General features: G+C 34.0%; 3 protein-coding genes across 5 annotated transcripts; all 3 read left to right on the top strand.

The window, feature by feature from the left end:
- The first annotated feature begins 2,262 nt into the window (after nt 1–2,262).
- LOC143460885 (uncharacterized) lies at nt 2,263–8,753 on the top strand. The gene is made up of 2 exons (XM_076958554.1): nt 2,263–2,501; nt 4,537–8,753. The coding sequence occupies exons 1-2, from the start codon at nt 2,435–2,437 to the stop codon at nt 5,298–5,300; spliced, it is 831 nt and encodes a 276-aa protein (XP_076814669.1). The 5' UTR covers nt 2,263–2,434; the 3' UTR covers nt 5,301–8,753.
- A 117-nt stretch (nt 8,754–8,870) lies between these two features.
- Nucleotides 8,871–10,285, top strand: LOC143460886 (uncharacterized). The gene is made up of 2 exons (XM_076958556.1): nt 8,871–9,023; nt 9,106–10,285. Exons 1-2 carry the CDS (start codon nt 8,957–8,959, stop codon nt 9,864–9,866), a joined length of 828 nt encoding a protein of 275 aa, XP_076814671.1. The 5' UTR covers nt 8,871–8,956; the 3' UTR covers nt 9,867–10,285.
- Nucleotides 10,253–18,886, top strand: LOC143460884 (uncharacterized). 3 transcript variants are annotated; one of them, XM_076958553.1, is made up of 5 exons: nt 10,253–10,391; nt 10,522–12,881; nt 13,292–14,666; nt 14,872–16,831; nt 17,307–18,886. In XM_076958553.1, the coding sequence occupies exons 1-2, from the start codon at nt 10,325–10,327 to the stop codon at nt 11,280–11,282; spliced, it is 828 nt and encodes a 275-aa protein (XP_076814668.1). In that variant the 5' UTR covers nt 10,253–10,324; the 3' UTR covers nt 11,283–12,881; nt 13,292–14,666; nt 14,872–16,831; nt 17,307–18,886. The 3 variants fall into 3 exon arrangements, with proteins under 3 accessions (XP_076814668.1, XP_076814666.1, XP_076814667.1); XM_076958551.1 differs by lacking the exon at nt 10,253–10,391 and having other exon boundaries at nt 11,279–12,881; XM_076958552.1 differs by lacking the exon at nt 10,253–10,391 and having other exon boundaries at nt 11,279–12,881; nt 13,292–14,673.
- Nucleotides 18,887–19,226: the final 340 nt, after the last annotated feature.

Below are 19,226 nucleotides of genomic sequence, written 5' to 3'. Positions count from 1 at the left end.
TTTCATTGAGTTTTGACAACTTAAGAAAGATTGTAGTCTGCTGTGGAAACAGAGATAAATAAATGAAAGAATATTTCAAAGTTTAACAAATTGTTTTAAAATTCAGTAGAAACATGACACCAAATGATGTAATACGTTAAGAATAATATTAAAGTAAAATAAGAAACAGGATTAAGTTTATCACTCTTAAGGTTAACTTTATATTTTTCGACACGAGCTTTCGCAAGCATGAGCTTGCTTCTTCAGGTGTACAGTGAAATGATAATGATAAGAATAATGATAATGATACCAACAATATTGTAAGTTTGTAACCTAATACTGTAATTATATGTCAAGAATAAATAACAAAAAAATAAGCAAAAGGAGGTAGTTGTAATTATTGTTGTAATTGTTCAGTCTGTAAATCGATCTGCAAAAGCTTCATGTTGTTTGTTAACGAAGCGGTTAAACAGGGGTTCCCAACTGGGGGTACGAGATTGAACATCAAGGGGTACGAAGATCCTTGGGCTATAAAAGCAATTTAATTTAGCAATATATATATGAAAAATTCCATCAGAATTTTTTTGGGGGTACGAAGAATGCTCTGACCTGACAAAGGGGTACGAGCAGCAAAAAAGGTTGGGAACCCCTGGGTTAGAGCGTCCGGCTTCCATTAAAATCACTTGAAGTCGCATAGAAGTCGGTTCCATGACCTGCTCCATGAGATCATCTTCTACTGAGCCGATTAGCCCTGTCACTGGCAGTTGTGGTAATATGTCGTAAATCATCGCAGCCCGAGGAAAAAACCTTTTAACCTACATTATACCTTGTCAGTTATCACTTATCACTATACTAAGTATTATTAATCTTTTAATCTATTTATCTCTGCATTGTTGTTGCGCGCTGATGCGTGTCAGGGAAACCCCCTAATTAGTAAATAATTATGTCACAGAAATGTCTCTCAATTGACGTTCGTTTGCTGCAAGCATTTTGCCGCTAGCTTACACGGGAATTTAATTTACTACTGCACAGCAGAGCAAAAAATTGTAATTAGTTTGAGAAAACCGCCAAAAGCAAACGTCTTGGAGAAGCTATGATGCAAAGCATAGGTTTTCATGTTGTCGTTTTTTTGTTGTTAAGCTAGGCGAAATGTTTAGGCTATAGGCTTTAATCTATATAGGCTAAAGCTATAGATTAATTATAGATTTACGACAGCCACGCTCGCGCAAAAGTTGCCTAGAAGCTTGAAACATATTAATTATTGTCAGTTAGTGCTGCATTGTCAGATTGTACCAGAACGGAAAGTTGGTGAATTGTGTTGAGATAGAGTGTAGTTGAGTATAGTGTAGCAGTAAGAAGTCTGTAGTTTGAATCAAACAATTCTCGGTTTCCAGAGCTGCATTGATACTGGTATAATACAGAATGGAAAGTTTGCTGTTTTTAGTTGAGAAATCCCTCGTGCAACAAGACGAAACAATAGACCCAGCCAATATATGCGCAATTAATTTTAATCCCTCGCAAACCTAGCAACTTTTCCAATCGGGGATATGATAATCTTGTTACACTGAAAATTCCTTTTTCTTTATCTTGTTCTTGGTTTTTTGCCAATAGCTCGTTTCGTTCACAGTTGTAAGTGTTTTTTATGGCAAACAGGTGCCCCATATGCAAGGAAAAAGATTTTTACAATTTCTGTTGCCTGTTTTTTCCAACAAGATTTTGCAGTCTTGTATGACAAGATCCAAAAAATAAATGAAGTGCGGTTGCATTGTGACGATTACGTCACGACTCACGAGATGTTTGGAATTTAATTTGGGATCTTGTAATTCAGTGTTTACCAGACTTGAGTTTTCCTTAATGACGTCAGATAATTTCCTCGCTTGAACTGGTGTGTCACATATAAATACTGATGTAATGTTTTCAATTTTTCCTTTTCATGTGATCAATTTCACTGGTTACTACAGCGCTATGTAGCCTAACATTCAGTAAGCTTTGCCCGAAGGTGAAAACCTTTGTGTTATAATAAATAAAATGGGAACTTTATAAGTTAGTAATTTGTATAAGTTAGACAGAATCAAGCAACTAACAGCATAGTCACGCAAATTTGAGAAATGAGAACTCATCCATCGAAGCAGAAGCAAAACAAATCACCAACCATCAATCGTCCTCGCTCATATTCAAACAATTACCGCCAGCATATGCGGTCTTTATGACAGATATGTTCATTGTGTAATACCTCACACGAGTAGTGCACAAGCGAATTATTAAATGTCATAGCATAAAGAGAGCACTTGGCTAGTTAAATACGAATCGATGTTGATGATTTTGCGTAATGTTGTTGCAAAACGATATTGAAATGAGATGACGTGATGAGAAATTATCGCTGAGTTTCTGTTACTGTTGAATGTTTCTTTCCTCGGTGTTAGGCTTTTGTCCATAACAACAATAACTTGTAATTATGGCGTCGATTGAAAGCAGGCATGCATTAGGAAGCAAGAAAGAAGCTTCCTCACCGCCTGAAGAAAGTAAGAAGTTTTTGTAATTGATTGTTATAAATCCATTTTCACTAGAAAATATCAATTTATTTTCTTACGATATATATATATGATAGTATTTTAGATTTTGAAATTATGTACAGTACAGTAAACATTGCTTTCGTTGAAGCAGAACTGCTCATACTATTCGGTACCAGTTATTTCTGCTTCCATTTTGATATGCAGAAATTGGTTGTAACTCTGTGAAAACTTTATTTACAATTACATGGAATAATATAAATATTACAGTTTGTTCACTTGCATATCCTTCACAATTAATGGCCACAAGCAAGACCGAAAATCAAAAAAGCAAAAACAGTGCAAATTTAACACTGGTACTTAACACTAGCATAATTCAAGACAATATATCATGATCGCATGCAAATGCTACAATTATTTCGTATTTTACCTTTTTGAATTTCATGGTGTTTTGTGCTGTCATTGTGACATACCTCGCCCTACCCAAAATAAGTGCTTGCAATTCTGGCTGCACGCAACTGTGATATTTTATTCGGCTCCATATCTATCGAGTTTTTAGATTAAAAGTAAAACTTGCAGAAGAGTATAGTCTGCAGATACATGGTTTAAAATATATAGACATATTGTTAGGGGATTTTCTAAGATTTTAATTTGAAAATTTGCATGTGCAGTAAAGGTAGGTTACCTAACTTTTTTGTAGATCTTGGTAGATTTGCATACTGTAGATTTTTGAAAAATAATAAGATTTAACACGTTCACGGCGATGCGACCCATCAGTTGGTCATGCGTAAAATTTACCTACTGCGTTGTGACCCACCGGTGGTTCTTACGAAAAAAATTACTGTTACTATTTTTTTGCCTTTTTTCCTGTTTCACAATCCTTGTTCAACACATACAAATGGTGAATTTATTTGTAATTTCATTATATTGAAAAAGAACATTTGTCACTTAATTTTCAGTCAGAATGCTTCATTTTAAAGCAGGACAAGCACAAATATGGTTTGCTCTGCTCTAAAAAAGAATTCTTATGAACGTCTTGATTTCAGATGAGGAGGTTGGTTTCCAGGAATTTAATCGTGAATGGCGTGTCCTGCAATGACCTGACAAGCGTAACGGTTCGTTTCTCTCACCATTAGACTAATGATGTCATCTGATATAAATAGACTGAATACGTCTATTGGCCAAACTTAGCCTTCGTGTGAAGGTTCAACCTGAATGCACAGAGTTTCTTGACCAGTGAATCCAAAATTCCTCTGCCAAACACTAGTAGCAGTCCAACTATTTTGAAGCGTGGCTAAACCAGAAGTACCATCTACCATGACTGTGGTGGTCGCAACATCTGCTGTCGACGTATCTTCCTCTTCATCCTCTTCTACACCTGTACTGCTGCTATCACTTGGTTCATACACCGAATCATCTGATACCTCTTCATCTGAACTAAAGTCCTCATCTGAAGATTCCTCAAAATTAGCAACACTTCTACCATAAAACGATGCAGGATTCATTTTGCAACAATTGAAACAGAAATTACTCACAATATATTACCTACGATCTATCACACAAGCAAATAGTTAAGATTTACTCTATAAGTTGCTTAAAATTATACGACCCACCGGTGGGTCAAATTGCGCTGGCTACAATATAGTTTGTGTTTAACGCGATTTGACCCACCGGTGTACAAGCGATTAAACTGTCTGAAAGAAATCCTTAAAGCAAAGAAAACATGTCAACGAAATTTGGCGGGAAAGCTCTGTCGGCAACTAGCGGTACAGAAAGTTAAAGGTAATCGCACCACAAGAAAACAACGAAAATTCGGGATCGCAGCGAACGTGTTAAAGAAAGTATTTGCGCTCATTGTTCAATGTGTTAGGTATCAACAGTGCACCAACCCTTTCTAAATGGTTGAATCAAATTGATCTGTTTGTATCCAGTAAAAGTATACCACAACATTAAATTTAACTTTAGAAATGAAAGCAAAGTTTTTTAACTCATTAAAGAAGTCTTATTTTATATATATTTATACCATAAATAATTTTTCCATTGTTAGGTTCATTCGATAAACTTAAACGTTTGGTTGATTTGATCAAAGTCAAAATCGCAGAAGGTGACATGACTAGTACTGACTTGATGTTGGCCACAAAGGAGGTCATACATGTTGACCTCTCTGACGAACGAGATAACTGTGATGAGATTTTTAAAGATGTCACCGGCATAACCCATTCTCTGCTTGATTATGGACATTACCCTGCAGCCTTATTCATGGTGTCAGTAGGCGGTAAAATATGTGAAACCTTCTCCGATCCTAACATTAAAATTATTAGACTGAGCGACTGCGGCCAATTTGCCCACATAATGGTAGAGCGTATTTGCTTGGCCAATAAAAATTGTGAAATAGGAGGATATGGGCTTCGTTTAATGCAGCAGCTCTGTAATAGGACAAAGGCTGTTGACACTGATTCCATTCTATTAAAAGCACATTTCTTGTGCAAAATTTTAAGTCAAATCGGGACATGCTATTTGTGCATTAACAATTTCGATCATGCAGCCGAATATTTCTCAGAGGCGTTAGAGACAAATACCAACATGTTTGGACAACGTGCCAAAGAGTTCGCGATCACTGGCGCTTGTTGTTATCAAGTTGGAGAATGTTATCGCTTCATGCAGAAGTTTGACAAAGCAGCGGAGTCATTTGAAAGAGCCATCGAGATGTACGAAGGAGCTTTGGATGTTGAAGAGGAAGAGAAGAGAAAATGCATCAATTTGTCTCGAGATAAATTGCGAAAGCTTTGTGCTAGAGATTTTTTGGGATAGTATGAACAGGCAGTGTTGCTATAGCAATTGCTAATAACACATTGTACCTCATGATCTTGTCCTTGTATTACTCTATTTTTTCTTCATTATTTATTTGTTATATTGGTCATAATTGCAAAAGGCAATTACATACTGATACATCATGTTATGCATCCTACTAGTCCTAATTTGTTATCCATTCTTTTGTGTTAGGTTTTGCTTGGAACAGTTCAGCAAAAGCCAAAGCTAAACCTGAAAGGTTTGCAATATGACTCAAAAAAGACTTACTACTGTGTGCTACATAATTTGCCCTAATTCCGTAATATTGTGAACCCTATTACAGAACATGCTCTTGTCCTACCATAACAAGCACTGCTCAGCCACTGTTTTTCGAAAAAGTGTTCTATTGTGTATTACTTGCAGTGTTTTTTTTAAGGTGTTTTGGGGGACCGAAACGGTCCCCCAAATTTCTCCAGCGGTTTCCCAAAATTTGGACTTGCTACTCTGGTCTTGCTAATTTGCTCTCTTAAAACTACTTAGCGGTCACCCAAACCAAACCTTAAAAAAAACCTGATTACTTGTATGCTTATTTGTGTTTAAGGTACTGCTAACTTGCTTCATTAGTTACTTAAAAGTGTTTTTTTGCTGCCAAATGTAATTTTTGTGTTGCAATTCCATGTCGTGCAATTAGTATTATTTCCAAGCTCTATCACAGTTTTGTTTTGGGGTATAGCGTTGTCTGTTTTTGTCAAAAATGTTTGTTTAAATTTATACAAAAGATGTTTAATTTAAAAAAAAAATGCATTATACTTGGTGTTAAATTCCTTAACCTGGCTGTAAACTGTAATTTTAGTTAAATTTATTGTTGAAAGTTAAATGGTGAAAAGACCAATTTTGTTTAATAACTGCTTCACACCAAAATTTTCTCAGCTTAAATTAGATCGTTGTTGTTCTATCAACTTTGTTTAATGCATGCGGTTGCAATATATTGACTTTAAAGGTGTTGACATTTTGTATTAGACTTGCCCAACATTAATTTATGTCACATGTTAACTTTGTGTGGTTTTTTTCTTTTTTTCATATTATTTTTTTTGCATCAGCTGGTAATCGCATTTTTTTCAAGATTATTTTTTGTACATTATAAATTGTCATAACCAAAATGGCGTCTAAAGACACGCTTGCAGCAAAAACAACAAGAAAGCATCTTCACCACCTGAAGAAAGTAAGAAATTATAAAGGATTGATAATTAAGTTTAGATACTAATTATCCAGTTTTACTATGAAAACTCAAGATGTATTTTGAATGGTATTGAATGCGTTCATTCAATGGATGCGTAATTGATAGTAGATAGATATAATTGATTTGTGTATAAATGCAAAAATAGTTAGTGGCTTGTGTTGAATCTGCTAACAGTATTACTACTCAATTACATAGTATAGTTTTAAGTAATGGGAGTGTGGCGTCGACGTGTAGTTTAATCCAAACGAAAGTTGTTTTAACAGAATTTTAAAACCGAGTCTTTGCCTGTACAGTCATGCAATCTAGCGACCGATTTCAACCAATATTTTAAAGAAACTTGATTTATCATATTTTAATATAGATTAATTCAGTTTATTTCTTCACAGCAGAATCTACCAAAATATAAGCAGGAGAAAACAAACGTTTGTCATACTTGAAATTTATTTACTTTTATTTTTTTCTTCTATAGGTTCATTACATAAGCTTAAGCCAGTGGTTCTCAACCGGGGTGCCATTTACATTTCGCAAGGGTGCCGCAAGTTATTGCGCACTAATCACTAGTCGAGGAAAACGGTTGCGAAAATTATTATTTTTATTTAATGCAGAAATTTTTTGGTTTGACTGTGGGTGCCGCCAAATCTTTTGGTTGTTTGCAGGGTACCGTAAGCCAAAAAGGTTGAGAACCACTGGCTTAAGCGATTGTTTGGTATTATCAAAGTCGTAATGGTCGACAAAGACTTGGATGAATCGAGTTTGTATTCAGCTCTTCAGGAGATCTATTTAATTAACATGCCAACCAGTGAGAAATCCCTAGTGAGGTGTTTGATGATGTCCTTGGTCTGGCTTTTATCTTTCGTGACGTTCATCGATTTAACACGTCTCTATATATGGCATTGTTTACTGGTAATATTTCTAAAACTTATTCTGATCCCGACACCAAGATGAATAGGCTGAATGAGTGCGGTAAATCTGCCGGCAAAATAACAAAGGAAATGTGTTTGCAGAATAAAAAATACTACATAAAAAGTATGGATTTCCTATTATGCCACACTTTTTTTTACGATGTTGGCTATTTGAAGCGATTCCCTTAAGCTAAGGACACTCATGGTCAGCACAATATTACTTCAAATTGCAGCTACTTTTACATCAATGAATACGGCGATTCTGCCGATTATAGCTTGTATGCGTTTGAGGCTTTGTTTTGTTTTCTTGGCAAAAATGCCTCAGACTTTGTCATCACCGGCGCCTCTTGCTTTCAAGCTGGTGAGAGTTATTGGCTCTTATTGATTCGTTATTGGCTGAGTTATTTGCGGGAATATAAAGACGCAGCGATACTGTTTGAAAGAGCCATCGAGATGTTCCTCTGGATGTCGAAGAGGAAGAGAAGAGAAAATGCATGGATTTGTCTTGGATTAAAATGCAACAGTGTTTGGACAAACAATATAAAGGCAGTCTTTATCGGTGGAGGTGGTAGCTTACATCAACGTGTTAGTTACATATTTTATTCCTCATGACTTTGTTTGTCCCATCCAAGAATGTATATTAGTTACTTACTTTACTTATCATTCACGTCTTGGAATTTTTCCCTTAAAATTGAAACTTTGTGTGGAATTTGTCATATAATTTTGAAAATCTTGTTTTCAATTTTTATGGTAAAGATTAAATTATCAGTGGCTTGTTTAGAGAATATGCCATATTTCCTTATCACATTATGAAATTCTTACTTGGCATTTTTTTAGTAAAATGATTATGATTCCTTGTATGCTTAGTTGTGTGTAAGGTACTAATGGTACATTAACATGTGCCATTAGTCACCAGAAAGTTTTATTGCAGCCAAACGTAGTTATGCTACGTCATGCAATTTTGTTATTTCCTCAAATATTTTTGATTAAGTGTATAATAGAGTTGTCTAATTATTTCAGCGAAATTGGTTCAAATTTGTAAAATAATGTTTAATTTAACAAAGGAATGGAGATGCAGAGTTCTTTTTAGATAACTTTGAACTATAATCCCAGTAATAAATTTTTATAGATCTTCAAATATAAGTAACATCCATTTTGTTAAAAAAAGCTTTGTTTTGAAGCTGCATAAACTTCAGTTCAAATGATAAGTTGGAAAGTGTTGACCTTAAACATATTCATATTTAGAAACAAATATGTCACTTGTTTTTTTTCAGCATTAAAATTAGTTAAAACTCTCCCTGTTCCGACCTTCACAGCCAACACGACAAATCTATCAAAATTAGTTTTTGATATTAAATACCGAAATGGGTGTCAAATTCTAAAAGCATATCTTAATGTCATATCATAATAACAAAGCATATCCTCTTCGAAATGCATAATAACAATTAGAAAACCTACTGTCATAAAAACTTCATGACAATTTTTCTTTTCCTCAGATTTAGATACTTTTGCATTTAATAAAAATTGTTTTCTAAATGGCGTCAGCCGAAGGCAAGTCTGCAGCAGGAAAAATGGAAGACTCTTCCTCTTCGACTGTAGAAAGTAACACTTTTTTCATTGATTAAGATCTTGTTAAAATCTTTGCTTATTGCTAAAACTTATTTTTTGCTTATACTGTATTCAGATTTAAAGAATGAGATTGGAGTTCGTATAGATTTCATCAAAAGAAAGCTGCAATCCAATGATTTTGAAAATGCTGAGGAAGCAATCAAGGAGATAGCGCTCATAAAAATTGGTGGACCTAAATGGGATTGTTCCCAAACCATCCAAGACTTGCTGCAAATCTCCAGTGTGTTTTTAAAAAGATGCTCATACATGCTGTCGTTGTGCTTAGTCATGTCATCTACGGAGTTAAGTGATCTTCTTCCAGACAATGAAGAGCGAATGGAAAAATTAGGTAGCTGTAGCGCTGCTGCAATGGATGTATCCACCACAATGGTGGCCAATCGTGAAAAGAACGCAATCGAGAAGCAGGCATTGCCGATCCTTAAAGAGGTTTGCAGACGATTGCAAGCATTAAAGGAAAACATTGACATTGAACACAAAGCATACCTGCTGAGTTACTGCTACCATCGCATAGCGACAAGTTGCTATTACATCGGCGAATTTAAGGAGGCGCTAGAATATGGAGAAGCCGGTATATCAGTCTTGAGCAAAACATTTGGAGAAGATGCAAAGAAATATATCCCTACTGCAGCTTGCTACTACCTCAATGGTAGAGTATACCACTACATGGGAAAATATGATCAAGCTGTTGAATGCTTTAAGAAGACAATTGAAGTTTATGAAGTTGATGATAGTTTTGGTGAAGAAGAGAAAGCTCAAAATATCCGTCTTGTTCAAGAAAAACTGCTTCGAGCCGAAGCCTCTTTGCCCCCGGCTTAAATTAAAGGTCAAATTGTAGCTTCATTTATCAGTGACATGTTATAAATGTTACTTTAGCTGTCATTTTAAATGTATCAAATGTCACTCAGCTTGATTTATTGCATGTCATTGTAATCTACAATAATCCATTGATTCCAGTATCTATGTTTGGGAACACTTACGATCCAATTTTTAATAGAAATTCTTTTTCATTTTCGTATCTAAAACACAATTTTCTGAAAAAATGTCTTCTCTTGAGTCTTTCGGATAACCATCTTGTTCAATGTTACTAGCCAACAAGGATTTTGTTTGCTTTATAAAACAGTTATTATATATAAAAGCAATTTGCTTTTGGCTAATCAGTTGACAACATTTTATATCAGAATTGTATTACCCTTACTTATTTTATGTATCAATAACATCATGTGTTTACTTACTAGTTTGTAAGATTAGTAATTTTTACAAAACAAAATTCTTAAATGGCGTCAGCTGAAGGCAAGCCTGCTACCGGAAGCAATGAAAAAGCTTCAACACAACCTGAAGAAAGTAAGAAGTTGTGAAATCAATATCATTTATTTCTTTGTGAACCCAATTTTAGTTAAAAAGTGCATGATGCCTATCACGTATGTCGTACTTAGTGCCATACTCCAGTTTAATTTTTGTTCACTTTATATAGGTTCCTTTGACAAACTTAAGAAGGTGGTTGATTTGATCAAACTCAAAATGGCCGGAGGTGACATGGATGATCCAGATTTGTTATCGGCTCTTCAGCAGGTTTATGAAATTGACGTATCTGACCAACGGGATAACTGTGATGAGATTTTTAAAGATGTTATTGACATAACCAGTTCCCTACGTGATCATTTACAATACAATGCTGCTATACTTCTGATCTGGGTGGCCAGTAAAATTTGTGAAACATTCACTGATCCTGAAACTAAAATTAGCAAACTGGATGCGTGTGGTCAATCTGCCAACATTACAATAATGCGAATGTGCATGCGTAATGAAAAAGATGACATAAAAAGCAATGGTCTACCCATAATAGAGAAGCTTTGTGTTCAGGTGAAGTCTATTGAAACCGAATCAACTCCACTAAAAGCTCATGTTTTGTGCAAATGTTTGAGTCGAGTTGGATCGTGCAATTTCTACATCAATAATTACGAAGACGCAGCCAAATATTGCTCGATTGGATTACGGGTAATCACCAGCATGCTGGGAGATGACGCCAAACTGTTTGTCATTGCCGGAGCTACATGCTATCAAGCCGGTGAGAGTTACCGCTTCATGAGGAAGTTCGATGAAGCAGCGGAGCTCTTTGAGGAGGCGATTGAGATGTACGAAGGAGCTCAGGATGTTGGAGAGGATGAGAAGAGAAAATGCATCGATTTATCTCGAGATAAATTGCAGAAATCTCGCGCCAGGCAATTTCCTTGAAATTAAAGTCTTTACGAGATTTTACAGATTTGTACTAGCAAATTGCGATAGTGGTTAATGTTAATGAAACATTTTACTTTATAATATTTAACTTGCCCATGTGTAGATATATACATATGTTATGTGTATTGAAAATAGTACTCATAATATATCCTGCTGAACTTGTTTTTCCTTTCATTTATGTTCAACCACTTAAAACCTATTCTGATAGTACTAAATTTATAAACTTTAAAACCAGGAAATTAGGTTCTTCTTCGAGCAATTCTATTGGTTCTTTTGCAAGGTAGACCATACTACCTTTCACTCAGCTCTATTTCTTTGACATGTCTTGAAAGGCAAAAGGCATTTTCAGTCATTGTTTCTCTGTAAAATATCTGGTTTCATATCTTTTATTCTGTGTATATTTGTATCAGAAATTGAGACAAGTTTATTCACTTAAAAGTGTTTGCTGCAACCGGAATGTTCTTATATTTTGCAATTTTAATTTTTTTAGGTCAGTCATTTATTAAAGTGTGTAGGAATTATTTTTTTGGTGTTATTTCTTTTTTGATTTTCTTTCTTTTTTGCTTGAACTATGATTATTTAAACCTATTAAAAGCTATTTAAGCATTAGTTTAAATTAAATAATTGCTCTACCAGTTATATTTTGTGCATGCAATTGCCATATCTTGACCATAGTAACTTAAAACTTTCATATCTAGCAGCTTATAAGATGCATATTCGCTGGAAAAAAATGTCTTAAATTTGTTTTGGTCCAATTTTCATCCCTTATTATGGATGAAAATCTGTGCAATGCATAGCAGTCCATGCAAAATGGCTTATGCTTGTAAAATTGTCAAAAATGTTTTACAAGGGAACTTGCCTGCAACGAATTTATCTTCAATGGCATGTTACTGTAATCGACAAAAGTTTTTGGCTTTGGCAGAAATCCTATGTTTTGCTCAGCATCAATCTTTTGTGGCTCTATATCGGCTTTTACTTTGGCGCCACTTCTCATGTACCAAAGGTGTCCGCTTGCATTACGTTTTCTCTTCACATTTGCATATCATAATCAATAATGATGCCGATTGTGACAAAACAATCAAATTCGTGCATCTCGCAAATCAGATGGTAAAATTGTTCACAGATTATTGCAGCGCAATGAATGCAAGCTAAAATTTTATAGTGACTACATCACCCTAAAAACTTTTACTTTTGCTTTGATCTGAAATCACTTGCAAGCTTCACTTTTCATTGTGTTTAAATACCCATAAGCTGTCTCACAGTTTAAAATTCAATGAAAGTGCATTTTATTATTATTTTATTGATTTGTTTGTTATGGTAGTTGGTGTATATTAGAACTTGTCAAATCTGTACGTGGTGTTACTATAAGCAAATTATACTGACTTATCTTTTAAAAATACTTCATAAATGAACAACTTTATCTTTAACCCTTACATAAGTTAATTTAAGTATGTCCTATAAACTTACTTGTATATATAAATGTTTACGTCATCCCCAGAGTTAGGTATTTGTACGTAATGAAATTTTTTATAATGGCATCAGTTGAAAGCAATCATGCATCGAAAATCATAGAAGCTTTCTTAACACCTGAAGAAAGTAAGACGTTTTTTTATTTATTTTGTCTCTAGATTACCGAAGAAACATAGAGTTTGCGCTCTTTTGAGTTTTTTTTATGAAATATCAGTATTCAGTGAGTTGATGGGTAGCTGACATCCACACTTTTTTAATGTTTTCATTTTCTTCACTTGTGAGCTAGTTTTTAAATAATCTACATTAAAATGGTCTACAAATTGCAATAAATATGTACGTACATATATAAATTTATATACGTACGTGCACAAATGTACATAAATATAAGAAATAAATTTACCATTATTATTTATACATGAGTTGTATTTTAATGCCTGTCGGTTTTTCATACACAACTGATTTAATTCCATGCAGATGGATTTGAAAGAAATGTCGTGCTTATTTATTTTGCTATGTTTATTTTTTCACTCCTGCAGGTTCATTTGATAAATTAAAGATTCAAAATCGCTGAAGATGACGTAGAAAACACTGATTTTAGATCACCTCTGGTGGTGGTTTCTTACGTTGACAACCATGTTCCCATGCTCCAACCAACAGAATAACTGTGATGAGATTTCTAAAGAACTCATCGACATAATCCGCTGTCTATTTGATCAATTACCATGCAATTTATCTCTATTCTTAATGTTGTTTGGAAGCCAGGTGTATGAATCTTTCTCTGAGGCAGATAATAACTACCACCAACTAAATTGGTTGAATGTGGTCATTCCACTATCAGTACGGTAACGCTAATGTTCATGATGGGACAGATGACATAGAAAAGTTGACTTTCCTGCAATGCTGCAACTTTTTCTTAAAGCGAGATTGATTGAAACCAATTCCGTTTTGTTAAAGCGCAAATTTTTTCTGCAAATTTTTGAATTGAATTGGGCCATGTTGTTTCTACATTGATGATAACAAAGAAACAGCTCAGTATTGCTCAGCTGCATTGGAAACAATCAGGCCAGTGAAGGTTATCGCTTCTTGCAAGAATTTGAAAAAGCAACGCAAATGTTTGAAAAAACGATTGAAATGCTCAAGATATTGGAGAAGAAGAGAAGAAAAAGATTTACATTGAGTTTATTCGAGATAAATCGGAGAAATCTAAAGGCAGGGAATATCATTATTGTTATTAGATTGTAATATTTTTTTAAATTCGCTTTCTCGGATTAATCTAGATTTTCCTTAGTGAGACAGAATGGAATTGTCAGTAACACGCGTAGATTTGTTGTTGTTAGTTTTAAGACTAAATCGGTTGTATTGGTAAGAGTGCTTATATCGCATCATGTTAAATCTTTATTCGTTTAATTATGTTTTGCCTCAAACCAGTCTGGAAGCCTGTTTGCGTTGAGTTTAGTTTATATCTTTGAAAACCTCAGAACTATATTTGATATTACAAACTATGTATTAATATTACCCTTAACTCGTTAAATCGTGAAAAGCAAAAGGCATCCTTTAAAATTATGACATAGGTTTAGTTGCAAAAAGTGTCTGACTGCCAGACGTTGTTTAAATGTTGCAATTCTTCGTTTTTCAGGTTATATTCCGGTGCAATTTTTTTTTTGTTTTGAAATGAGCATGTTAAGAAATTTTTTACTTTGTGAAAATATGAACTCACTTTTTTATCCGTTGCACTGGTTTTGTTTGATTTTAATACTTACATAAAAACACTTATGTCGCATGTAAACGTTTTTCTCTCAAGTTTATATAATTGGTTATTAAGTGAATAATAAAAAGTTGCGAAAATGGCATCAACTGATGGCAAGTACGCCGCAGAAAATGAAGAAGAAGCTTCCTCACCACCTGAAGAAAGTATGAGGTTTTTTTACAAAATTTCTTATACCTTCAATTTTTTCTTAGAATGATATGTTTTTGTATTCTTATGTCTGCAGCATCCTTTAAGTATTTTTGCCAAGTATCTTTTGCTTTAGTTGACACAGTGCTGTCCACAGTGTATTAGTTTCCACCTTGTTATAAGAATATCATCTTGCACTTGGCATTTTTTTCACTTCTGTAGGTTCATTAGATAAGCTTAAGAGATTGGTTGGTTTTCTCAAAGTGAAACTTGCGGAAGGTGACGTGGATAATGCTGATTTCTTATCGGCTTTTCAGCAAGTTCTTCTTCTTAAAGTATCCAACCAACGAGATAACTGTAATGAGGTTTTTAAAGATATCATTCGCATAACCCATTCTCTACGTGAACGTCTGGAATTTAACATGTCCTTATTTATGGTGTGCTTTGCCAGTACTGTATGCATGACGTTCTCTGATCCTGATATTAGAATCATTAAGCTGAACGATTGCGGCCATTCTGCTAATATTACAGTAGAGCACATGCGCTTGCTTCATAAAAAATCTGACATAGAAAGGCACGGTATTCCGACAATGCGGCACCTCTGCAACATGCTCAAGCCTATTGAAACCCCTTCTGTTGCATTAAAGGCACACATTTTATGCAAATTCTTGAATCACATTGGCTGGTGCTATTTCTACATCAATAAATACAAGGATGCAGCCGAACATTACTCTGTTGCATTGGAAACAATCACGTTCGATGTGGACAATGCCGGAGAGTTTTTCATCACCGGTGCTTGTTGTTATCAAACTGGCGAAAGTTATCGCCTGCTGCAAAAGTATAATGATGCAGCCGAGCTTTTTGAAAGAGCGATTGAGATGTATGAAGAAGCTCAGGATGTTGAAGAAGAAGAGAAGAAAAAATGCATCGATTTATCTCGTGATAAATTGGAAAAGTGTCGCGTTAGGGAATTTCTTTTATAGTACTAAACCGATTGTGATGGCAATTTTTGACACCAAATTGTACCTCACAATTTTTTGCTTGCCTTGTTTAAAAGTATTCATAAGTTGTATGCATGATAACAACAGCAATCTTTTTCGTTCTACTTGATTTTCCCTTCTATTCTTTTTAACTTATCTTACATTTTGTCTGAAACAATTCAGTAAAAATCCAAACTAAATATGTATACCTTTAAAAACATGCAAAGCAGGTTTTGTTTGATATAGTTTTGGTAGTTATAGATGATGCCACACCTTAAAAAATTTTTCTTAGCCACTGTTTCTTAATAAAAGATATGTTAAATTCTATTGTATGCATATTTAACCTGTAAATTACCATTCCCATGTTCTATTAATCACAACAAAGTGTTAGTTTGGACCAAATGTATGTTACAATATTTTTTATAAAATGTAGTCTTACTTGTTGCCTCGTTATGATGGTTTTCTATGTGTGTTTAAGTATATTTTTGCCAGAAATATTAATTTAGATTTGCAAGAAATGTGGAATAGCTTTCTGATTAACTAAAACAAAAAATAGACCAAAGTAAATATACCAAAGGTTCTTTTAGAGCATTTTGATGAGCATAAAGTCTTGAATAATTGAGCAGTTGAAAATAGTTCAACTCCTCATATACTTCTGCTTCAACAATCCAGCTACTAATTATATCCGCTTTGTTGGAAAAAAAAATTGTTATGAAGCTTCTCCTGTCAGTTATATTTGGATAATGCAGTTGAAATACTTGACCTTGGACAATCGAAACTTTCATACCTGGAAGGAAATAAATTGCTTACCGATATTTTTTCATCAAAAAAAGGTTAATTGTCTTCTGATTTTCACTAACTTTCCATCCAATGAGGTTGCGTCTTATAATCTAGTTCACCATTTCGGATACACACAAACAGAAGAAGATTCTTTCCAACACAGCAAACTATGTGAAATGATTTATGCCTATTGTACAGTCCATTTACAAACCGACAAAACGATCAAAATGCTAAAATCTTCCCATAAAATTTTTCATTTATTATGTTTACTTCATTTAAAATAAATTTAAGAAAATTTTTATCTTTTTTTAGTGTTTTTTGTTTATAAATAGTAAATAAATAATTAGTTGTTGCAATGGCATCAATTGTAGTCAAGCATGCAGAAGGGAACAGAAATGGAGCTTCCCCACCACCTGAAGAGAGTAAGAAGTTGTTTATTATTTATTGTGTATCAATATTATTATTGGTCATATCGATTTACTTATAATAGAACTTGCCAAGTAGTTGTGTTCAATACATATTTCATGCACTGAATATGAAAATCTTTCATGCATGCAATTTTTATTATTATCGAAATGTGATATACAGCTGTTGTTTAACATCATCCATGTGCAAGTCATTCAAAGGAAATCAATTCGTATATAGATAGCAAAATAATTATTATTTTGATTATAATGTAATTTGTACATGCACAGCTTAGCGGTCAATAAACCAGCACTGATCAACATTCAATACATTGTTGATTTAGCATGGTTGACTTAGCATGGTTGACTTAGCATGGTTAATTCAATTATTCAAGCATTCATTTAGCTTTATTACACAAAATAACTGTAACATATCAACAGGATAAAATAAATTTTGCCATCGTACTAAAATGTATGTTCTTGCTTTGTTCAGGTTTAATCGATAGGCTCAAACAAATGGTTGCTTTGATCAAAACCAGACTTGTTGATGGGGACTTGAACAGTGTTGATTTGTTATTGGCTATTCAGGAGATTAACCAAGCTAACTTGTCCGACGAACAAGATACCTGTGAAATAGTGTTTAAGGATATTATTAAAATCAGTGATTCCTTTCGTGAACATCAAAAATTTCATTCGTCTTTATTCATGGTATGGTTAGCCAGCACTCTTTGTAAAAATTTTACTGATCCTGACATTAAGATCATTAGGCTGAATGACTGTGGTAACTCAACCAATTATACGGCAAAGCTTTTGTGCTTGTACGATAAGAAAGAAGACATTGAAAGGTATGTTTTGCCTATGGTGCGGAACCTCTACGAAGTGATGAGATCTGTTGAAACAAATACCAATATACTTAAAGTGCACATTTTGTGCAAATTTTTTGGTCGGATTGGTTGGTGTTATACTTACATCAATGATTACGAAAACTCAGCCGAATATTTTTCTGAGGGATTGGAGACGATGATCAAATGGTTTGGAGATGACGCCAAACAGTTTATTATCACTGGCTCTAGCTGTTATCAAGCCGGCAAGTGTTATCGCTGTTTACAGAAGTTTAATGAAGCAACAGAGCTATTTGAAAGATCGATCAAATTGTACAAAGGAGTTCTAGATGTTGGAGATGAAGAGAAGAAGAAATGCATCGATATTGCCGTGGAGCAATTGCAAAAATCCCGCGCTGGGGATTCTTCGGAATAGTAGTAACACACTGCGGAAGTGGTAATTGTCAGTAACACATTGTACCTCATGGTTTTGTTCTTACCTTAGTTTATTTCTTCATTATTCATTTGTCAAATTGATGATGAAAGCAATCTTATTACCTATCCTTCTAATCTTACTTTGTTATTTTTTTCCTTTCATTTTCATTTAGCTTAAAACAGTTTAGTTAAAGTTAAAACTAAATAAGTAATATTTGCAATATAACTGCTAAAGCTTCTAGGAATCTGACTAAGAATAATACTAACCAACAAAATATGTCAAATGTTGTGGCTACCATATTTTACCTCAAAAGTTTGTGCTTGCCTTATGACATATTATGCTTAAATTAACTGTGTTTTTCAGTTGTACCGATGACAACAGAAATCATATTACATATTCTATTAGTTCTACATGTAGTCCTATTGTTTTCCATTTAATTCATATTTTGCTTTAGATATACTATTTTTGGAATATTTATTATTACTTTAAAAACCATGTTTTGCTGTAACGGTTGTTTATTATAAAAAATGTCTCACTATTGTATTCGCCATATCATATTATTTCCCTGTTTTGTGAAACACTAGTTCCCTGCTGTGTATTGCTGGTACATCTTTTTGTTTTTTATGGCATATTAACGGTATTTAGAAGTGATTGTTACAGTCTAATTTGCTTCAATTCAACATAGTGCGGTTATTTATTTATGTGTGCATATTACACTTTTGTTTTGCTGTAAAATATTGTCTGTTTGCAAGGAATGTGGATTCAATTTTTTGTTACACATGCGGAGTATTGTGAATAAAATAAGATGAAATAAGAGTTCTTTAGAGGACTTTGAAATTTTCAGAACCAGTAAAATGTTTGATAAATAGTCAAATGCACATCCATCATGTTTAAAAAACTACTTTGAACTGAAGACACAACTTCAACTAATTTAGTAGTTCTCTAGTTGTAATTTTCGCCTTCTTTTAGTGAATTCAGTTGCAAGATACCAACTTTTGGCAAACAGAATTTTCATATTTGAGAACAAATAAGATGCATTTTTTGTTACTGTACATTTAATACGACAGTTTTCACTCGTCACATTATCAAAAAGTTTTTTTCTCAAAATGATCAATAAATTGGCAGCTTTCAGGATCATGCTTCCATTCGGTTACTT

The sequence above is a fragment of the Clavelina lepadiformis genome, chromosome 5 (assembly GCF_947623445.1).
Source record: "Clavelina lepadiformis chromosome 5, kaClaLepa1.1, whole genome shotgun sequence".
In the NCBI taxonomy this organism is placed as follows: domain Eukaryota; kingdom Metazoa; phylum Chordata; class Ascidiacea; order Aplousobranchia; family Clavelinidae; genus Clavelina; species Clavelina lepadiformis.
The sequence above is the reverse complement of the archived record's forward strand: the minus strand, read 5'-3'. Positions and strand labels throughout refer to the sequence as shown.

What these genes read in the sequence shown, in the direction of transcription:
- LOC143460885 (XM_076958554.1), top strand. Translation starts at nt 2,435, where the DNA reads ATGGCGTCGATTGAAAGCAGGCATGCATTAGGAAGCAAGAAAGAAGCT. An exon ending in TTCCTCACCGCCTGAAGAAA is followed by an intron (nt 2,502 to 4,536) that starts GTAAGAAGTTTT and finishes TTCCATTGTTAG; the next exon opens with GTTCATTCGATAAACTTAAA.
- LOC143460886 (XM_076958556.1), top strand. Translation starts at nt 8,957, where the DNA reads ATGGCGTCAGCCGAAGGCAAGTCTGCAGCAGGAAAAATGGAAGACTCT. An exon ending in TTCCTCTTCGACTGTAGAAA is followed by an intron (nt 9,024 to 9,105) that starts GTAACACTTTTT and finishes TACTGTATTCAG; the next exon opens with ATTTAAAGAATGAGATTGGA.
- LOC143460884 (XM_076958551.1), top strand. Translation starts at nt 16,765, where the DNA reads ATGGCATCAATTGTAGTCAAGCATGCAGAAGGGAACAGAAATGGAGCT. An exon ending in TTCCCCACCACCTGAAGAGA is followed by an intron (nt 16,832 to 17,306) that starts GTAAGAAGTTGT and finishes TGCTTTGTTCAG; the next exon opens with GTTTAATCGATAGGCTCAAA.